The sequence below is a fragment of the Branchiostoma lanceolatum genome, chromosome 1 (assembly GCF_035083965.1).
Source record: "Branchiostoma lanceolatum isolate klBraLanc5 chromosome 1, klBraLanc5.hap2, whole genome shotgun sequence".
NCBI classification, from domain to species: Eukaryota; Metazoa; Chordata; class Leptocardii; order Amphioxiformes; family Branchiostomatidae; genus Branchiostoma; species Branchiostoma lanceolatum.
This window is the reverse complement of record NC_089722.1, coordinates 27,676,156-27,692,018: the sequence shown is the minus strand read 5'-3', so window position 1 is coordinate 27,692,018 and position 15,863 is coordinate 27,676,156. Positions and strand designations below refer to the sequence as shown.

General features: G+C 41.0%; 3 protein-coding genes and 2 long non-coding RNA genes across 5 annotated transcripts in view; 3 read left to right on the top strand and 2 right to left on the bottom strand.

The window, feature by feature from the left end:
* The window catches only part of LOC136446169 (uncharacterized), a 132,266-nt gene that overhangs the window by 98,497 nt on the left and 17,906 nt on the right, over positions 1-15,863 (bottom strand). The gene's annotated exons all lie outside the window — the stretch shown is intronic.
* Positions 91-3,763, top strand: LOC136446084 (uncharacterized). The gene is made up of 6 exons (XM_066444359.1): positions 91-298; positions 740-915; positions 1,312-1,405; positions 1,873-1,952; positions 2,249-2,462; positions 2,904-3,763. Exons 1-6 carry the CDS (start codon positions 166-168, stop codon positions 3,578-3,580), a joined length of 1,374 nt encoding a protein of 457 aa, XP_066300456.1. The 5' UTR covers positions 91-165; the 3' UTR covers positions 3,581-3,763.
* On the top strand, positions 4,466-15,771 carry LOC136446054 (uncharacterized). Its single transcript, XM_066444332.1, has 6 exons — positions 4,466-4,644; positions 12,698-12,873; positions 13,436-13,529; positions 13,998-14,077; positions 14,277-14,490; positions 14,795-15,771. Exons 1-6 carry the CDS (start codon positions 4,539-4,541, stop codon positions 15,505-15,507), a joined length of 1,383 nt encoding a protein of 460 aa, XP_066300429.1. The 5' UTR covers positions 4,466-4,538; the 3' UTR covers positions 15,508-15,771.
* LOC136446047 (uncharacterized) lies at positions 7,032-9,075 on the top strand. Its single transcript, XR_010757489.1, has 2 exons — positions 7,032-7,744; positions 8,389-9,075. It is a non-coding gene; the product is annotated as an uncharacterized lncRNA (long non-coding RNA).
* Positions 9,602-11,423, bottom strand: LOC136446041 (uncharacterized). The gene is made up of 2 exons (XR_010757486.1): positions 10,696-11,423; positions 9,602-10,139 (listed from the first exon to the last, which is right to left on the bottom strand). It is a non-coding gene; the product is annotated as an uncharacterized lncRNA (long non-coding RNA).

Below are 15,863 nucleotides of genomic sequence, written 5' to 3'. Positions count from 1 at the left end.
GACTACACCCTATTGTACTACACCCTATTGTAACGTTACCATAATTAGTAGAAAAGGGTAGCCAGGTGTAGTCTGACCATAAGCCATAATTAAACCACTGGTAGAGCAACTCCTGGTGCCCATTTCCAGCATTCCACCAGCCCGCGTTACACGCTTTATAGTGCCATGACTCGACGCTCTGTCTCGTCAAAAATGCTGTTCAACGTCCGTGCAGCGTTGTTTGGAATAGTACTAGTGATGCTTCTTGCGTCCGTTGGTTATTACCTGTCTTTGACGGATAGGATCTATAGGATCAAAGGTAAGTTTTGCAGCATTCAAGACAGCGATGTCTCTGTGTACATGTGTATAATTTTATCTATTACTGCTTGGTCGAATGTACCTTGTCGTTATAATCAGGATTGGTGCATTGAGAAATGCAAGAAACCTGGATATGCTTTTAATAAAATAGGTTTTAATCAGACAAAATCTAAACCTCATTGTTTTGATATGGTGGTAGTAACTTTTGGCAGTACTAAGAGTTGTATTTTCTGACAGTTAATATGATAAGTAAACAAATGTATCGTCAACTTGGTTCTGCCGGTACCTATGACCACGGCACGCAAACAATCGTGTAATGAGGCCTTTTCAAGAATGCCTTGAATACGTGGATTTGAAATATTGGTGTTTTGAACTGGTTCATATACTGTTCAGTTCGATGAGGACAGCCAAAAACTGAATGTTTGTTGTGTGTGTTTCTCAGTATCCAAGTTTGAGGGCGACTTTAGAACAAAGAATCCAGTTGCCACTATCCACCGTGACACCGGAGAGCAGGACAGAGAGGTTGCGTGTGTGGTCGAACCGGCGCTCACAAACTGTGGTGGGACGGGGTTCGCCTCAGTACTCCTGCAGACCATAGATGACCTGACGACTTGTCTGGTATGTTAGTCATTGATTTATCCATACACCAGCTGCTTATTCATAACAAATATTTCACAATACTTCTGTTATGATGAAGTTTGCTTCTTTCGTTCAACACAAGCGAACGTAGCTCACCTCGAATTTTCAGTCGCTCTTACGTCGAGACCTTCTTCATGAATGATGTTGATTCAATACTTCAACCCTCAACCATACCACATTAAAATTAAAATTGCGAGGTATACTAGTATATATATAATTACTAGTACCCTCGACTCCCAATATCATTTGCGGAAAATTCGCGTTTCAGTTTAACATGCTATACTAATATGACGAGTAACTGTATCATATGCTGACGGTAAGAAAACTAAGCTAAAAGCATCATCACTTATAGCGATAGTCTGTTCCTTTGTACAGACGCGAGGCTTGACACCTACTGTCATCTGGATGGCATGTGACTCGTGTGGGCCGTCTGGACCCGGGAGAAACTACTGGACCTGGTACTTTGAAGGTATATTGTCAATCAATACGTATGATACCTATGGTTATTAGCATGAACGTTCATCTGTGGTGGTAAATGATGTTATGAAAGCTGATATTATGAAAACTTTAACATGACCAACACTGGGAGAAATTTGAATTTTCGGTATGGACCATTCCACTGCTACATGCAGCAGTACAAAGGTCCTTTCCGTAAACAAGGTGTTAGTCAAAACTTTTTCCTAGTGTTGGTCATGCACTACTTGTACTTGAAGTTAGTCTTCTTTCATCATCATGTAATTATATATTCACCCGACTGGCTTGTGATCTCTTAAATGGCACGTCTCTAAATTTTCCTATAGTATTTCTCGTATTTTTTTGGTATTTTTACCTATAAATGTGTATAATTTAGATATAACTGTGGAGGAATTTACGATTGAAAATTTATCATTTACTGTATTATTTTTTCACTCTGCTTTTTTTTTATTTCCAATACAGCGATCAACCCGGGTATTGAAAACCGAACAGAGACGCGGGTCTGCATGGGGATCTCCAGGGAATATTTCAAATTGACTTCGGTAGGACACTTTCGATTTACTAACTTTCTCTTTACCAACTTTCTCTCCTCAAATCAAAAACATTGAATCCTCCATATCATAGATACTAAAGAAAGATTCACGGTTGAAGCCGAAAGGCTGAATCAACCATAGCGACGCAATGTAAGACAGGCTACATTTTCGCAGCGGGATGAATTCGCAACGAGAGCCCCAGGACAACACAAAAACCATAAACATGAAACCACTGCGGATATTTCATTACTTACGGTAAGCTACTGCTGAATGTATGTCTCACTTCATCATGTCACATTCTTCAGGCTTATCCGAGGAGACCAGGAGCGGAGGGGAAACTTGTGGATTTCCGGTTTGCCGACATGGAAAACAAGATATCATCATACTTCCAACCAATCACAGCAGAGATTCGCGCTCTCGTCAGCTACGTCATTTCCGGTTACATCAAACCCGCTCCCCGTGTTCGAAAGATGGTGGATACATTCTATCAGTCTTTCATGGCGGAACGGATCAATATAGGTACTTTTTTTTGTACATTTCTTGTGTTAATCTTCATTAACATTAATCCGCCGGATTACATAAATCTGCCACTTGAAAAACAGTGGGTTTGAGAGATCATAGTGCAGCACCCCCCAGGTATGGACAGGTTTGATACACAGGAGCGCATTATACTGGAGGACGTTGGGTTGGAGATCTGTTTGGACGTATCTTTTTAGGGTGGCGGAATTATGTACCATGGTGGAATTATGTTAGTACATGTACATGTAGATTACTTCTTTAATCTTTCTCATACCAAAAATACTCAAATAACTTTCAGATATAAAAAAAAACTTAAACACACTTAAGGTTCATATGTAACGTTAGTTATTTTGTTCATTTCTTCTGACCGGCCGTAATTGTCAGACGTAGTAATCTGGATATTGAAAAGGGAATAAAATTTGATATGTCCATCAATTTCAGGTGTCCATGTCAGACTGTTGGAAGAGCACGTTGAAGAGATGATCATCATGGGACAAAAAACGCCGAAGCTACAAGATTTCCTTCGAGCGACAAAGCACATTATGGACGACATCAAGACTGAACAAGGGGACAAGGAAGTCAGAATCTTCCTTGCGTCCGATCGTGCTGACGTCATTGCATCGTTTGAAGAAGAGTTTGGGAAGGCCAATGTTGTACACACCACAGCTTTTCGGGGAGAAGAGATGGATAAAAGGCTAGAGGACAGAGTTTGGGGGCGTCATTTAGGTGACCAAGTATTTATGGACATCTTACTGATGTCTAAATGTGACTATCTTATCCATGATGAGTCCAATGTAGCATCTGTAGCCTATTATTTCAACCCAAACATACAAAGTTTCTTTGTCTGTGGGGATGCTTCAGATCACAAGCGGCTTAACGGACAATCACGTGACGACCCCGTGGAGCTATTACGTCAGGCCGTTGCCAAGGAGACCAGCATCAACTGGGACCAATTGGAGAAGCGGAAAATGATTAGTTTACTGAATGCGTCAGACGATGATAAACAAGAAATTGTGGAGACACTGAGATGTTTTTTCAGAAACATGAAATGGAGCAAATGTGGTCGAGAGTTTGCAGCGTCCAAGAGAGATGGCCTTAGCGCATTCTTGGGTTTTTAAAGTCTAGATTTGGTGCAGTATTATTATTTGCCATAGTCATAGCCCACTACAGTGGTGGAAGTACCCCATATTCTAACTAAACTGTTTTGTATCACCTGATTGTATCATGCTTGTATGTTGTATTATCATTTGTCATTGAATATGCGCAAATAAGAATCGATGCTCATATAGCACGTGAACTGATTTTTAATCAATTCTATTCTTTCTAAAGAGAAAATTTCCCGCAACAGTTGTCGACTGTCGTATTCAAGCATTTTGCAACTCTAGATCAAGGCGAAATAAGTGGCATACAGGTTGTGAACTAAAGTTTTCTTTCGGTTGGAACACATCTCGAAATAAAGAGAGCCATTCTTCAGAAAGTTTCGGCATTTGTACCATAAATATTTAGAAGATTACACAAATAATCGGGAAACATTTAGAAATCTTAGGAAAACCATGAATTATATATTACAAACAGTTACAAAAGATTTGAAACTAATTCTAAACAATGGCAACAAACACGCGCGGTGACTTGGAATGGACTCCATTTGTCTGCAGCTCACAGAATGGTACTAGATAGTGATTGGATGATGCCATTAACTCAATTATATAATTAGATCCGTACCTAACTAATAAACAAATAAACTATTATTTAAATGAGATAACAGCGGCAACCTACCTTGCAAGTTGAGTGCAATAGAAACTGATATGCCATCGCATCTAACACTGAACAGTGCTTTACAACAGCAGCGCCAAGATAAGCACATTTGTGCGTAGATTCGAGTACGCATGGTGAAGGCCCCTGAGACGTAAACAAAACACATCTGGGCATGTTATGCAAATCGAGGCAAGACAAGGGCCTTCACCGACACTACACATGCGCACTCGAATTTACGAATGGGCTTATCCCATAGTGGTACAAGGTGAGGACAATTTCAGTCCTGCGGTCCACAGAGTGACGAGTCATATTTCCTCAAATATGATGTTCAGACACAACCGAGTGTTGTTGGGGGCGGGACTGGTGGTACTTTTGATGGCCCTTGGTTACCCTTTCTTACCAAACGGCATTTTGTACCGGTTTCAAGGTAGGTTCTGATTTGAATATATGTACAATAAGCTAGTTCGGAGTTGCTACTACGCATGTGCAGTGTCAAAGGTGAAGGCCCCCGCGACGGAAACAAGACCCGTCTGGGCGTTGTTATGCAAATCGAGACAATGTGGAGGCGAGCACTGTTTCCGTCGCGGGGGCCTTCACCTCTGACACTGCACATGCGTAGTAGCAACTCCGAACTAGCTTATATTCAGAGAACGCGTTCCTCCTAACGTTTATCGCCCGATTTACATGTACTCGAGTCAAGTAACCTGATGGAGGTTCATAGTTACAACAACAACATCAAAATGGCTTCATTTATATAAAGGAAAGTAGGCTTGCTCTCTTCTCTTTCATATTGCTGTCAATTACCGTTAGCATCTTTGTCAACAATGGTCATACCAACATGACAAGCAGCTATTTAACGTTACACTTGTGGCGTAAACTCGACATGCCTACCACGGACCCTACCGCCAGTATTGTTGTTGGTCTGTGCTCATATACCAGAGGGTATGATCTAAACCTGTCGCTGCACACATCCCTACGCCGCGTCTGTACCCCAAACGCTTCCACCACAAAGAACTGTGCTGTGTATATGCTCCTGTTGTGTGGTGATGTAGAATCCTGGTCCGTGTAAACTTCACATGCCAGCCGCCCCAGGAGGCAGAGAACGAGACACACACCTGTGTGGGTATTGCGACCTCAAGGTAGACTGGAGTGACGTAGCTGTGTGTTGCGACAACTGCGACATATGGTATCATCGATCCTGTCATGGCATATCAACGTGACCGAAGACTTTGATAACGTTATAAATGTTCACTGGACTTGTTTAAAGTGCAATCCATCCAATAGTGACAACACTATATTTCATGGCATATCAACCGAAGACTTTGATAACGTTATAAATGTTCACTGGACTTGTTTAAAGTGCAATCCATCCAATAGTGACAACACTATATTTCATGGCATATCAACCGAAGACTTTGATAACGTTATAAATGTTCACTGGACTTGTTTAAAGTGCAATCCATCCAATAGTGACAACACTATATTTCATGGCATATCAACCGAAGACTTTGATAACGTTATAAATGTTCACTGGACTTGTTTAAAGTGCAATCCATCCAATAGTGACAACACTATATTTCATGGCATATCAACCGAAGACTTTGATAACGTTATAAATGTCCACTGGACTTGTTTCAAGTGCAGTTCACCCGATAGTGACAACACTATATTTCACTCGTTCGAACTTGACGCAAATACCTACTCTTGATACAAGTGACTCTTCGTCATCCGTACCCTCACCGTCATCATTTCGTCCCAATTTCCATACCATGGTGTCTGCTAACACCGTAGTGGAAACAGCCCATCATCTGATGTTCACCTGCTGTCTCCCCTGCTGTAAGTTTGAGTAACGAGACTCCCCCACCGACAGTTCTGGTGACAGCGTAACAGCAGGTCTCCTTCCACCTAAGTCACATAACTGGCTGGCGAACTTTGGTAGTCAACGCAGATGGTATCATCAGCAAGGTGGCACAGTTCGCCAACCTCGTATCTTATACCAGGCAAGACGCCATCCTTTGGTTCGAAACAAAGCTGGGGCCACATCATCACAGCGCAGAGTTTATGCCGCCAACGCCTGTCAGCTGGCGGGACCGAGCTAGTGGAGCAGATGGCGTGTTGATTGCTGTACGAGGCTGTTACACAGGTGGAAGTCGAGCAGCCCAGTGAGATCAAGGCGGAAATTTCATGGATGAAAGTGTCTCTCAAAAATAAGAAGTCACTTTACCTGGGTAGCTACTACAGGACACCTAGTGGTAAACATAGCGAGCAGTTAGATGAACTGGAGAAATCCATCAAACATGTTAGAAATCTTACCAAGAATAATCCTGGGAGTACCATTATTCTTGGCGGAGACTTTAACCTCGGAGACGTGGACTGGGAAACAGAATCTATCCCTAAGACCTCTAGAGAGCGCGTGCCATCTGAGCGTCTAGTATCCATATTTAACAACAACCGTGGCCCAGATGCAGCGTGAGCCTACCAGGTTAGGCCGTCTGCTGGATCTGTTTGTTACATCCAAGCCCAGTCTCACTAGTTACCCTACCTGGCATTGCATATGACCACGATGTTATTGTTGCATATAGTGACATTATTCCAGCATACACAAAGAAGGCACCGGCTGCGAAAGATCCAAATCTTCTCCAAGGCAAACCGTTGTTGCTATTCCACTCGTCTCACCCCAGCACACACACGTACCCGTGCCAACCACACCCATAAGTACAGAACCCTTCAACCCAAGTGTGACACTGCTAAATTCGCCTACTTCGCCAGGACAATACCCGAATGAAACATCCTCTCCGCCCACGTAGTAGACAGCTACGAAGCAGAAACACTGTCACAAAAATCGTATATATGTTTTTAAAAAGGGACATGTTTTTTTTATAAGGGGGCAAATTAAATCCACATATGTTTTGAAAATAGGGCCGTTTTTTTAAAGGGGGCAAATTAAATCCACATATGTTTTGAAAATGGCACATGTTTTTAAAAAGGGGGCAAATTAAATCCACATATGTTTTGAAAATGGGACATGTTTTTTAAAAGGGGGCAAATTAAATCCACATATGTTTTGAAAATAGGACATGGTTTTTCTTATGGGTCATATCTTTTAAAACAATATGCATCTTAAAAATAACCAAAATGAGAATATGAGACGAAAAAAAAACATACACCATTTTCATTTTGTACCGTGTATAAGTTTATTCCCCAATCCAGGAAACCCACCGGTTTGCAAAGTGGTGCTTTCAAAATGGTCTATCGTTTCCGATTTACCCCCCATTTTGATAGTGGTGCTTTCCAGTTACGCCGATTTCAAAGTGGTCGATTTCAAAGTGGTCGATTTCAAAGTGGTCGATTTCAAAGTGGTCGATTTCAAACTCCAAACGGAAATGAAATGACGTAAGTCGGAAATGACGTAAGTCGACGCTCATCGCCAGAGAAGCCACCAAGTATCGGTGATCGCTGTTTACGTCCTTGTTTTCACCGTCTTGTACGCGTTTTCTGATCAGCTACGTGTCCCCAGGATATACCAGGTTTGTGTTGACTTTTTCACGTTGTAATAATTTTAGAGTTGCATGTTTAATCGGTACTTTATAGAATGTAAATCGTAATGCAGCCGTATCGTTTGGAAGATTACAAAACTACGCAAATTGCGTGCCGAGCTAGCTATCGAGGAACTCTTCACTTTACGTTGTAACAACTTGAGACGATCAATGATATGATATGTGGTTCAATTTTCGTTGATATGAATTGTTAAAATGTACAAACTTGCGATAGTTTTGCTCCGTAGTCAGTGAGGGGAATGGGGAGGGGGGCGAACGGTCGGCGCAACCATGTGCAAGTTCGGACACGATTTTTGTAGTCTGATACGAACCCAGGAAGCCACAAAAATAAATTTGTGTTTCTTATTCTGTTTGTTAAGAGACCTTAGCGAGTATAAATTTGTATGATCGTGCATTAGTTTGAAAGGAATATCTATCCAGATTCCAGACGAAGATTAAAATTACTTGTCCTTGCTGGCTGGCATGTTTTTCTCAGGTTTGTAAAAATATGCATAGCGTGTAAATTTACCACGTATTATTCAGTTTTTTTAGACATTTTGAATAACTTACCTTGTTGCCACTGGGAATTGTTGTTATGTCAATTTGAACGCATTTTCCTTGTTTCTTACTAATAGTATGCTCCAGAGGATCGGCACTGTGGGGATTTTCCCAGCCCTTGCTGCATATACACAGCACCTATGAGTGCTATGACCATACAATGTAGCTGTTGATGCATCATGCTGTCTACACAAGGATGAATGTCATGCATATGCACATGCATGTGTCAAAGTCTTTCAACCAACGGTTGAACCAAGGATATGTATATAAATTATAATGTATTTGAAACAACACACATTGACAGTTTAGTGCTTTCTGAAGCAATGAAAACATGTTGATTTTCATCCCTGCTGGATACAAGTATCTGTAAGCACATCGAAGTATGTGTTCTTATTTAATATGCGTACCTGATATACCTGGTGCTTTATAATATTGTAGATAATTAAGTTTGATGTGAACAAAATTTTTGTATTTGCAAATGATTGTAGAATATTTTGTAAGTGTTGGATTCCTCAGGGTAAATGAATTGAATGAATAGCTAGTACATGTAAATGAAAATTGATCCATTTCATGTAATGTTTCACAACACTCAGTCTCTTTATAAGAAGCTATGATTCTTCAATCTAGTTGTATCTATGCAGATGATGTCATTGTTTAGAAAATATGAGCATGATGGTGTAGCCTAGAATGTCCTTTGTTGCCTGTATCATACTTATTCCGACCAGTGATATTGAATGAATCATGAGTAAATGATAAAGGTGTGATCTCTGTGTGTGTTCTCTGAACTTGATCTAATTATGTACTAATACATGTAGTGGGATGTTGTGTAGAGGTTCTCATGTATTTTTACTGTACGGACAAGCATGGTCTGCATGTCCTAATTGACGGAAAAAAATCACATGCAGATTGTACATTTTGTAGATTGTTCAATATTCATCCTTTGTCAGATGGCAAGGGTTTCTCCTCAAGTTCCTTTCTTACCTATTCTTATTATACTTATTCTTATTCAAAAATTCACCACTTTGTGTTTCAATATACATGTACGCTTTGGTCACTTTCAGTTTGTGACAGACTGTACATGTACATCCATCATTGTAGTATATGAATAGACCTTGGAGTGTATTTTCCATTCCCATTGAAGATGAAGATTGTGCTTTGTGAAGAATGCTGCTGTACCTTCAATGTATTGTGCAATGCAATGTACTAGTAGAGTAAAAGTTATCATCAATATGTAAGAAGAACTTGGGGGATTTCCCATGTGTCTCATATCAGTCGGACTGAGGCATGAAGTTGCAGGAAATGGATTTTTAATAATAATTACACTATAATAGTTAACATATTCTACGCAAAAGGCTACAACACTAATAGTATTTTTCTTGTGCAATAAAAACCTTACTTATATAAGAAAACCGTGGTTTCTTACATGCCTAAAGTTGAATCTTAGACAAGGCAATGATGTGAGGCTAAAATTGAAGGAAACATATTTGTGTTATCTTGTCAAAATACAGTAGTCAACACATCCTAGAAAGAACTACAGAAGTCAAACGCAGGGGTTGGAGGGGGAAGTTCCGAACACCAAACGTATGGTACATACCTTTATACTTATACTAGTTACAGTGTTCACTATCATGTATACACCTACTGAAATTGCATTGAAAAATTTGAATGTCTTCAGTTACACAAAAACAGTTAACATGTCCATGGAAGGTTGAAGCTGCTCCACAGACTTGTAGAATTTCGCTCCGAGTCAACAGTTCTTAGTGGCATCTGACTCCAGTCCTTGACTCGCAGATATGGCCCAGCCACTTTATTGCTGGTGTCCATAAAACTAGCAAAGAACAAAAAAAATATACACATATATTGACGAGCAACAGTGAAAGCTGATGAATAAATAAAATGTAACTAAATCGAAATGTTTTCATGTGCAAACTGGGATCAAATTATGTAGCATGTGTTCATGTTTGCCACGTTCATTACACAATTCTTTTCTCTCAAGAAATAGCCATACTGTTATCCTTAGATCATACACACAAATATTATAACATAATAAATCACAGCAACAAGGCATACACATACGAGGCTCAACCTTTCTACCATTCTTCTTTGTATATGTTTGAAGTTTCCCGTAAGAATGGCCAACTATCCTGGAAAGCAACACCGTTTCACCAGAAGGTCTAGATGTGTCCATTATGTAAGCACATGCACACAGATAAAACATTATTACTAGTAACAAATGGTGGTGTATACGCGTGGTGAACATGTATTCGTACGAGTTCATGCCCCCCTCCCCCATCTGGCGTCATTACAAAACACGCATTTCCAGTCGAATTTAATCATATTTATGAAACAAACAAGACTTTATATAGTCTGAATTCAACACAAACCTGGTATATCCTGGGGACACGTAGCTGATCAGAAAACGCGTACAAGACGGTGAAAACAAGGACGTAAACAGCGATCACCGATACTTGGTGGCTTCTCTGGCGATGAGCGTCGACTTACGTCATTTCCGACTTACGTCATTTCATTTCCGTTTGGAGTTTGAAATCGACCACTTTGAAATCGACCACTTTGAAATCGACCACTTTGAAATCGACCACTTTGAAATCGACCACTTTGAAATCGGCGTAACTGGAAAGCACCACTATCAAAATGGGGGGTAAATCGGAAACGATAGACCATTTTGAAAGCACCACTTTGCAAACCGGTGGGTTTCCTGGATTGGGGAATAAACTTATACACGGTACAAAATGAAAATGGTGTATGTTTTTTTTCGTCTCATATTCTCATTTTGGTTATTTTTAAGATGCATATTGTTTTAAAAGATATGACCCATAAGAAAACCCATGTCCTATTTTCAAAACATATGTGGATTTAATTTGCCCCCTTTTAAAAAACATGTCCCATTTTCAAAACATATGTGGATTTAATTTGCCCCCTTTTTAAAAACATGTGCCATTTTCAAAACATATGTGGATTTAATTTGCCCCCTTTAAAAAAACGGCCCTATTTTCAAAACATATGTGGATTTAATTTGCCCCCTTATAAAAAAAACATGTCCCTTTTTAAAAACATATATACGATTTTTGTGACAGTGTTTCTGCTTCGTAACAGCCCCTAACTGGACACCTTCAAGAGCAGGCTGATGTCATCACACCCATAACCCGGACGCTGCAGCTGCGGTTCCTCCATCGGCGCGATATCTCTACCAGGGAGTTTGCAGACTATGAACTAGAACTAGAAGTTTTTTAGTCGACTCCAGGAATGGGCGACAGGCCTCGGAATTTTTGTTGAGGAAAGGGACCGAACTTTATTGTATATTGTACGTAGTATCTTAGAATGGCATCTTATCTGTTTCAAATGCATAAGCTTAAGGTTATGTTGATTGCATAAGACACCCAGAAGAGGTCTTCTGTCTAATTTCGGCCCGGTCACTTCAATGGACGGAACATCTAATGTAAGATGTAATTGGTACTACATGTAATTGTTAATTATGTGTAATTTGGCAAATTGCAGACTAAACTCCAAATTTAGAGAATGGACGGCAATTTGCTAACTTGTAAAGCGAACTCTGCTTTGAAGAAACTGTTCCAAAAGCATTCTTCTTATAGAACGGATTACATTGTGATATATAAAAACATTTGCCAGTGACTATTTTGTTTTCTGGCTACAACTTACATTTCAAATGGATTAATCTTAAAACCTGCTCTACAAAAATATCGTCGACGTTTTAGAACATACTATTTCAGTGGCAACAGCGACAGCCTTGCAAGTTGAATGCAATAAAAAAGGATATGCCAAAAGAAAACAAAGTCAGACTAGTAGAGCCTGCCCAGGAGGCTAGTATGATGCAGAACATATCATTAAGTAATTGTGTTGTCGTTGTCTGTGATTAAAGATTGTCTGGATTCTGTCAAGATTTGAAAATACAATAATCAGGGCCTGCATAGTGGGGAAGAGATTTTAATTACGCAAAATGTTCGCCGCCGATTTGCAGTGCACGAAATACGTACACGGTTATACTGGGCAAATCATGTAGATATACGGTACAAACATTATATAGGTCCGATGTCTTTTTGTTGCACCACAGGTAGTTGTTTACACCCATGCAACGGGCCGGGGTTAAACTGGGTCAGACCTTGGTCAGACCGTGACCGAGGAACCAGTATCTTACAAAAATCTGCGCAGAACCGATGCGCATGGAGCTCTGCGGTTCGATACATTCCTCAGGACAATGTGTCCGGTTCTACTTCCCATCGCTAGGTGGCGCTGCAATTCGGTCCCAAACGTGACTTGTATCCCCCTTCCTACTTACGTATACTAGAAGTTTGCAATACACTATCAAGATTGATGCAGTAGATATGTTACTGTGTTTGTGTTTTTCAGCACTGAGACATCTAAACAAGTACCTAGAGACCGATAAACCGGTCGCCATCCACCAAAACCCTGGAGGAAAGAGCAAGGGTGTGGCTTGTGTGGTCGAACCGTCCATCGGGAATTGTCGTGGAACAGGATTCGCCTCCCTGCTACTGATGACCATCGATGACCTGGCAACTTGTCTGGTATGTGTCGTAATATATTGTGCCAATGCTTACTCTAATCAAACTTTGTGTAACCATCTTTCTGCTTCTTCCATTGAAAATCTAGTCGATACAACCGTAATGTCCTTGGCACTGTTCATAGGATAACAATGTCAATGATGAGGAGAGCGTCAAAGGTGTACTTGTACCAGTGTATGCAATTGATTCTGACGATTTTCTGTTGCGATTTGTATCATTCCGCTTATGCGGCAAAAAAACCCTTCTTGTGTGATTTGGAAAACTGAATGAAAGGTTGTAAAATATCAACAGAACGTTAAATGAAGAACGGCTTCACCTCTCATGATTCCTCCAACAATAAACATCAAAAGAATCGGAAATCTACCAATGCGGCATCAGTAATCCCCGAGGTATGCAAACTTCAAACATTCAGCCCTTCAAGACATTCTTGAGAAGGCCTAAAAAGACTTGTTCTCCTTTGATGTGGCTTTCTTAGGAAGTATGGGAGTTACTGTAAGACCTGTAAGGGTAACGAGTGTCGTCGTGTCTCTCTATTGTGACCTTGTGACGTATTGCTCTATAAAAGGTGCGAGGGTTCACCCCGACTGTCGTGTGGTCGGACTGTGAGTACTGCGGATCGCCTGGACACAACAAGAACTACTGGACATGGTACTTTGAAGGTAATACATAAAAAGCATAACCTTAAAACTTGTATCAACTGCAACCAAGTGCGTCAACCTTAACCCCAAACCTTACCCTTTCCCTGGCCCTACCCCACTCCTACCCCTACCCCTAACCCTAACCCAACCTCTAACAGCAAAAATCATATTATAGATCTTAGATTGTGTTGAAACTTGAAAGCATACCGTTTTGTGATGTTTCTTGCCTTTCTCTCTTCCTTTTGTATTTCACATATACAAACCACTGATTTAGTTTTCATTTAATTGGCAGGGAACTTTCAGATTGACTTTCCATTCACTGGGTACCCTTACTGGTGTTTTGGCGACACCAAAGGGGTGGAGACATTTCTTACACGACTACCAATGCTTTGAAAGAATTCCCGAAATAGCTTGTCACAAATTAAGATCCGTGATGTTAGTCTGTTGGTTTAATTTCGATTATATAGATTTTGACATTTTCTCTTTTAGCGATCAACCCAGGCATTGAAGAAGAAGCAAAGACGAGTGTCTGCATGGGACCTATGAGGTATCATGTCGACCAGATTTCGGTAGGTTTTTTTCCTAACTTTCTCCCATATGTAACAGATTAACCCCGCTTCTGACATAGAAATATGACTTTTTTGCAGTCTCATTGTTTGTGTATTCGCTGGTTAAAGAATTGCTGAAGGCATGGGTCATAAACCGTTCTCAACTCACGTCTATAATAGAAGCCAATAAAAAACTTGGCACTACATTTATTTTGCCCAGATTTGGGAGACGCGTACTGGCGGGGAGGGAAACCTAGTGGATTTCCGGTTTGCTGACATGGAAAACAAGATATCATCATACTCCCCACCAATCACCGCAGAGGTCAGCGCTCTCGTCAGCTACGTCATATCCGGTTACATCAAACCCGCTCCCCGCATTCGAAAGATGGTGGATACATTCTACCAGTCTTTCATGGCTGGACGCATCAATATAGGTGCGAACAGTTTTCCCAATTCATTCAACTAATATTTTAGTTATCTCAATATAAAGACTTGCGACAAAAAATGATGACTATGACTTTGATTTTACATTTCTTTTTTCCGTGCTGACATATAACATTATGACTGGATATGTATAACTTCCTTCCAATTTAGACTCACCGTGTTTTTGTCCAACAACTGATGTTCCCAACGGCCATGGAAACACGTGACCGTGCAGACGCATGACGTAACCAATTGCAAAGGAAGAGAATGCATGTTTTTTTTTTATTTCTCCTTTTTTTATGGTGCCTCCTACAGGTGTTCATGTCAGATTGGGAAACGATCATCTCGAAGAGATGTCTGACGAGGAACAAGAAGCACCCGAACTTCAAGATTTCCTCCAAGTGGTGAAGAAGATTATTGACGACGTCAAGGCCGAAGACGTCGGTGACAAGCCAGTGAGGATCTTCCTCGCTTCCGACGATCACGAGGTCAATGCGGCATTCAAAGACGAGTTCGGGAAGGACAAGGTTGTACACGCCGAGGGTTTCCGAGGAGACGAAGTAATCGACAAACTTGGGCGCGACAAAGCTGTGGCACGACAGTTTGGTGATGAAGTATTGGTAGACATTTTACTGCTGTCTAAATGTGACTACCTTGTGCACGATGAGTCTAACGTAGCGTCTGTAGCGTACTACTTCAATCCCAAAATGCGAAGTTACTTTGTCAGTGGAGACGCCGCCGATCACAAACGGTTAAACGGACAGTCATGTGACTCCACCGAGTTGTTTCGACTGGCCGTTGCCAAGGAGACCAGTATCATCCGCGACCTTCCCGAGATGCAGCGCGGTTTCCTCAATACCGGCCCCAAGGTAACATGGGACGTGCTGTCGGACATGGAAGAAACCATAAGTATGATTATGCAGTTAAAGTGTTTCAACAAGAATATCAAATGGAGCAAGTGTCGCAAAGAGTTTGCCGCGTCAAAGTTTGCCGACAGAAATAGTTTTAAGGCTTTGATGGGTTTATAAACTTAGACTTATAATCGATTGTTGCCTTCGCTGTAGGCCGAAGGGTATATTTTTGGTTGGGATTTGTGGAGTGATGGTGTTGGCGATATAACTCTTGATGCCATGGACGGATGTTGGTGTTGCGTTTTATTGGTAGGTAAGTTTCAGTTGGGCAGACGAAGGTCAAGTTAGAAGATGGGTCTTCTGTGGGGTTCCTTTTATGCTGCAGTGGACCTTTTGTGTTTGTCGGTTTGTTTGTTGGTGGCATAATTCGAGGGAAATCAAATGGATCGTGATCAAATTTAGTAGGTTGTTGGGGATCGGGAAAACGAAGATGGGTCTTTGGGGGGGGGGGTCCTACGGTACTACAGTGGGCA

Bases quoted from the DNA above. Each gene is read 5' to 3' on its own strand.
- LOC136446054 (XM_066444332.1), top strand. From the start codon at position 4,539: ATGATGTTCAGACACAACCGAGTGTTGTTGGGGGCGGGACTGGTGGTA. The intron at 4,645-12,697 runs GTAGGTTCTGAT...TGTGTTTTTCAG, and splicing joins CATTTTGTACCGGTTTCAAG to CACTGAGACATCTAAACAAG. The intron at 12,874-13,435 runs GTATGTGTCGTA...GCTCTATAAAAG, and splicing joins ATGACCTGGCAACTTGTCTG to GTGCGAGGGTTCACCCCGAC.
- LOC136446084 (XM_066444359.1), top strand. From the start codon at position 166: ATGACTCGACGCTCTGTCTCGTCAAAAATGCTGTTCAACGTCCGTGCA. The intron at 299-739 runs GTAAGTTTTGCA...TGTGTTTCTCAG, and splicing joins TAGGATCTATAGGATCAAAG to TATCCAAGTTTGAGGGCGAC. The intron at 1,406-1,872 runs GTATATTGTCAA...TTTCCAATACAG, and splicing joins CTGGACCTGGTACTTTGAAG to CGATCAACCCGGGTATTGAA.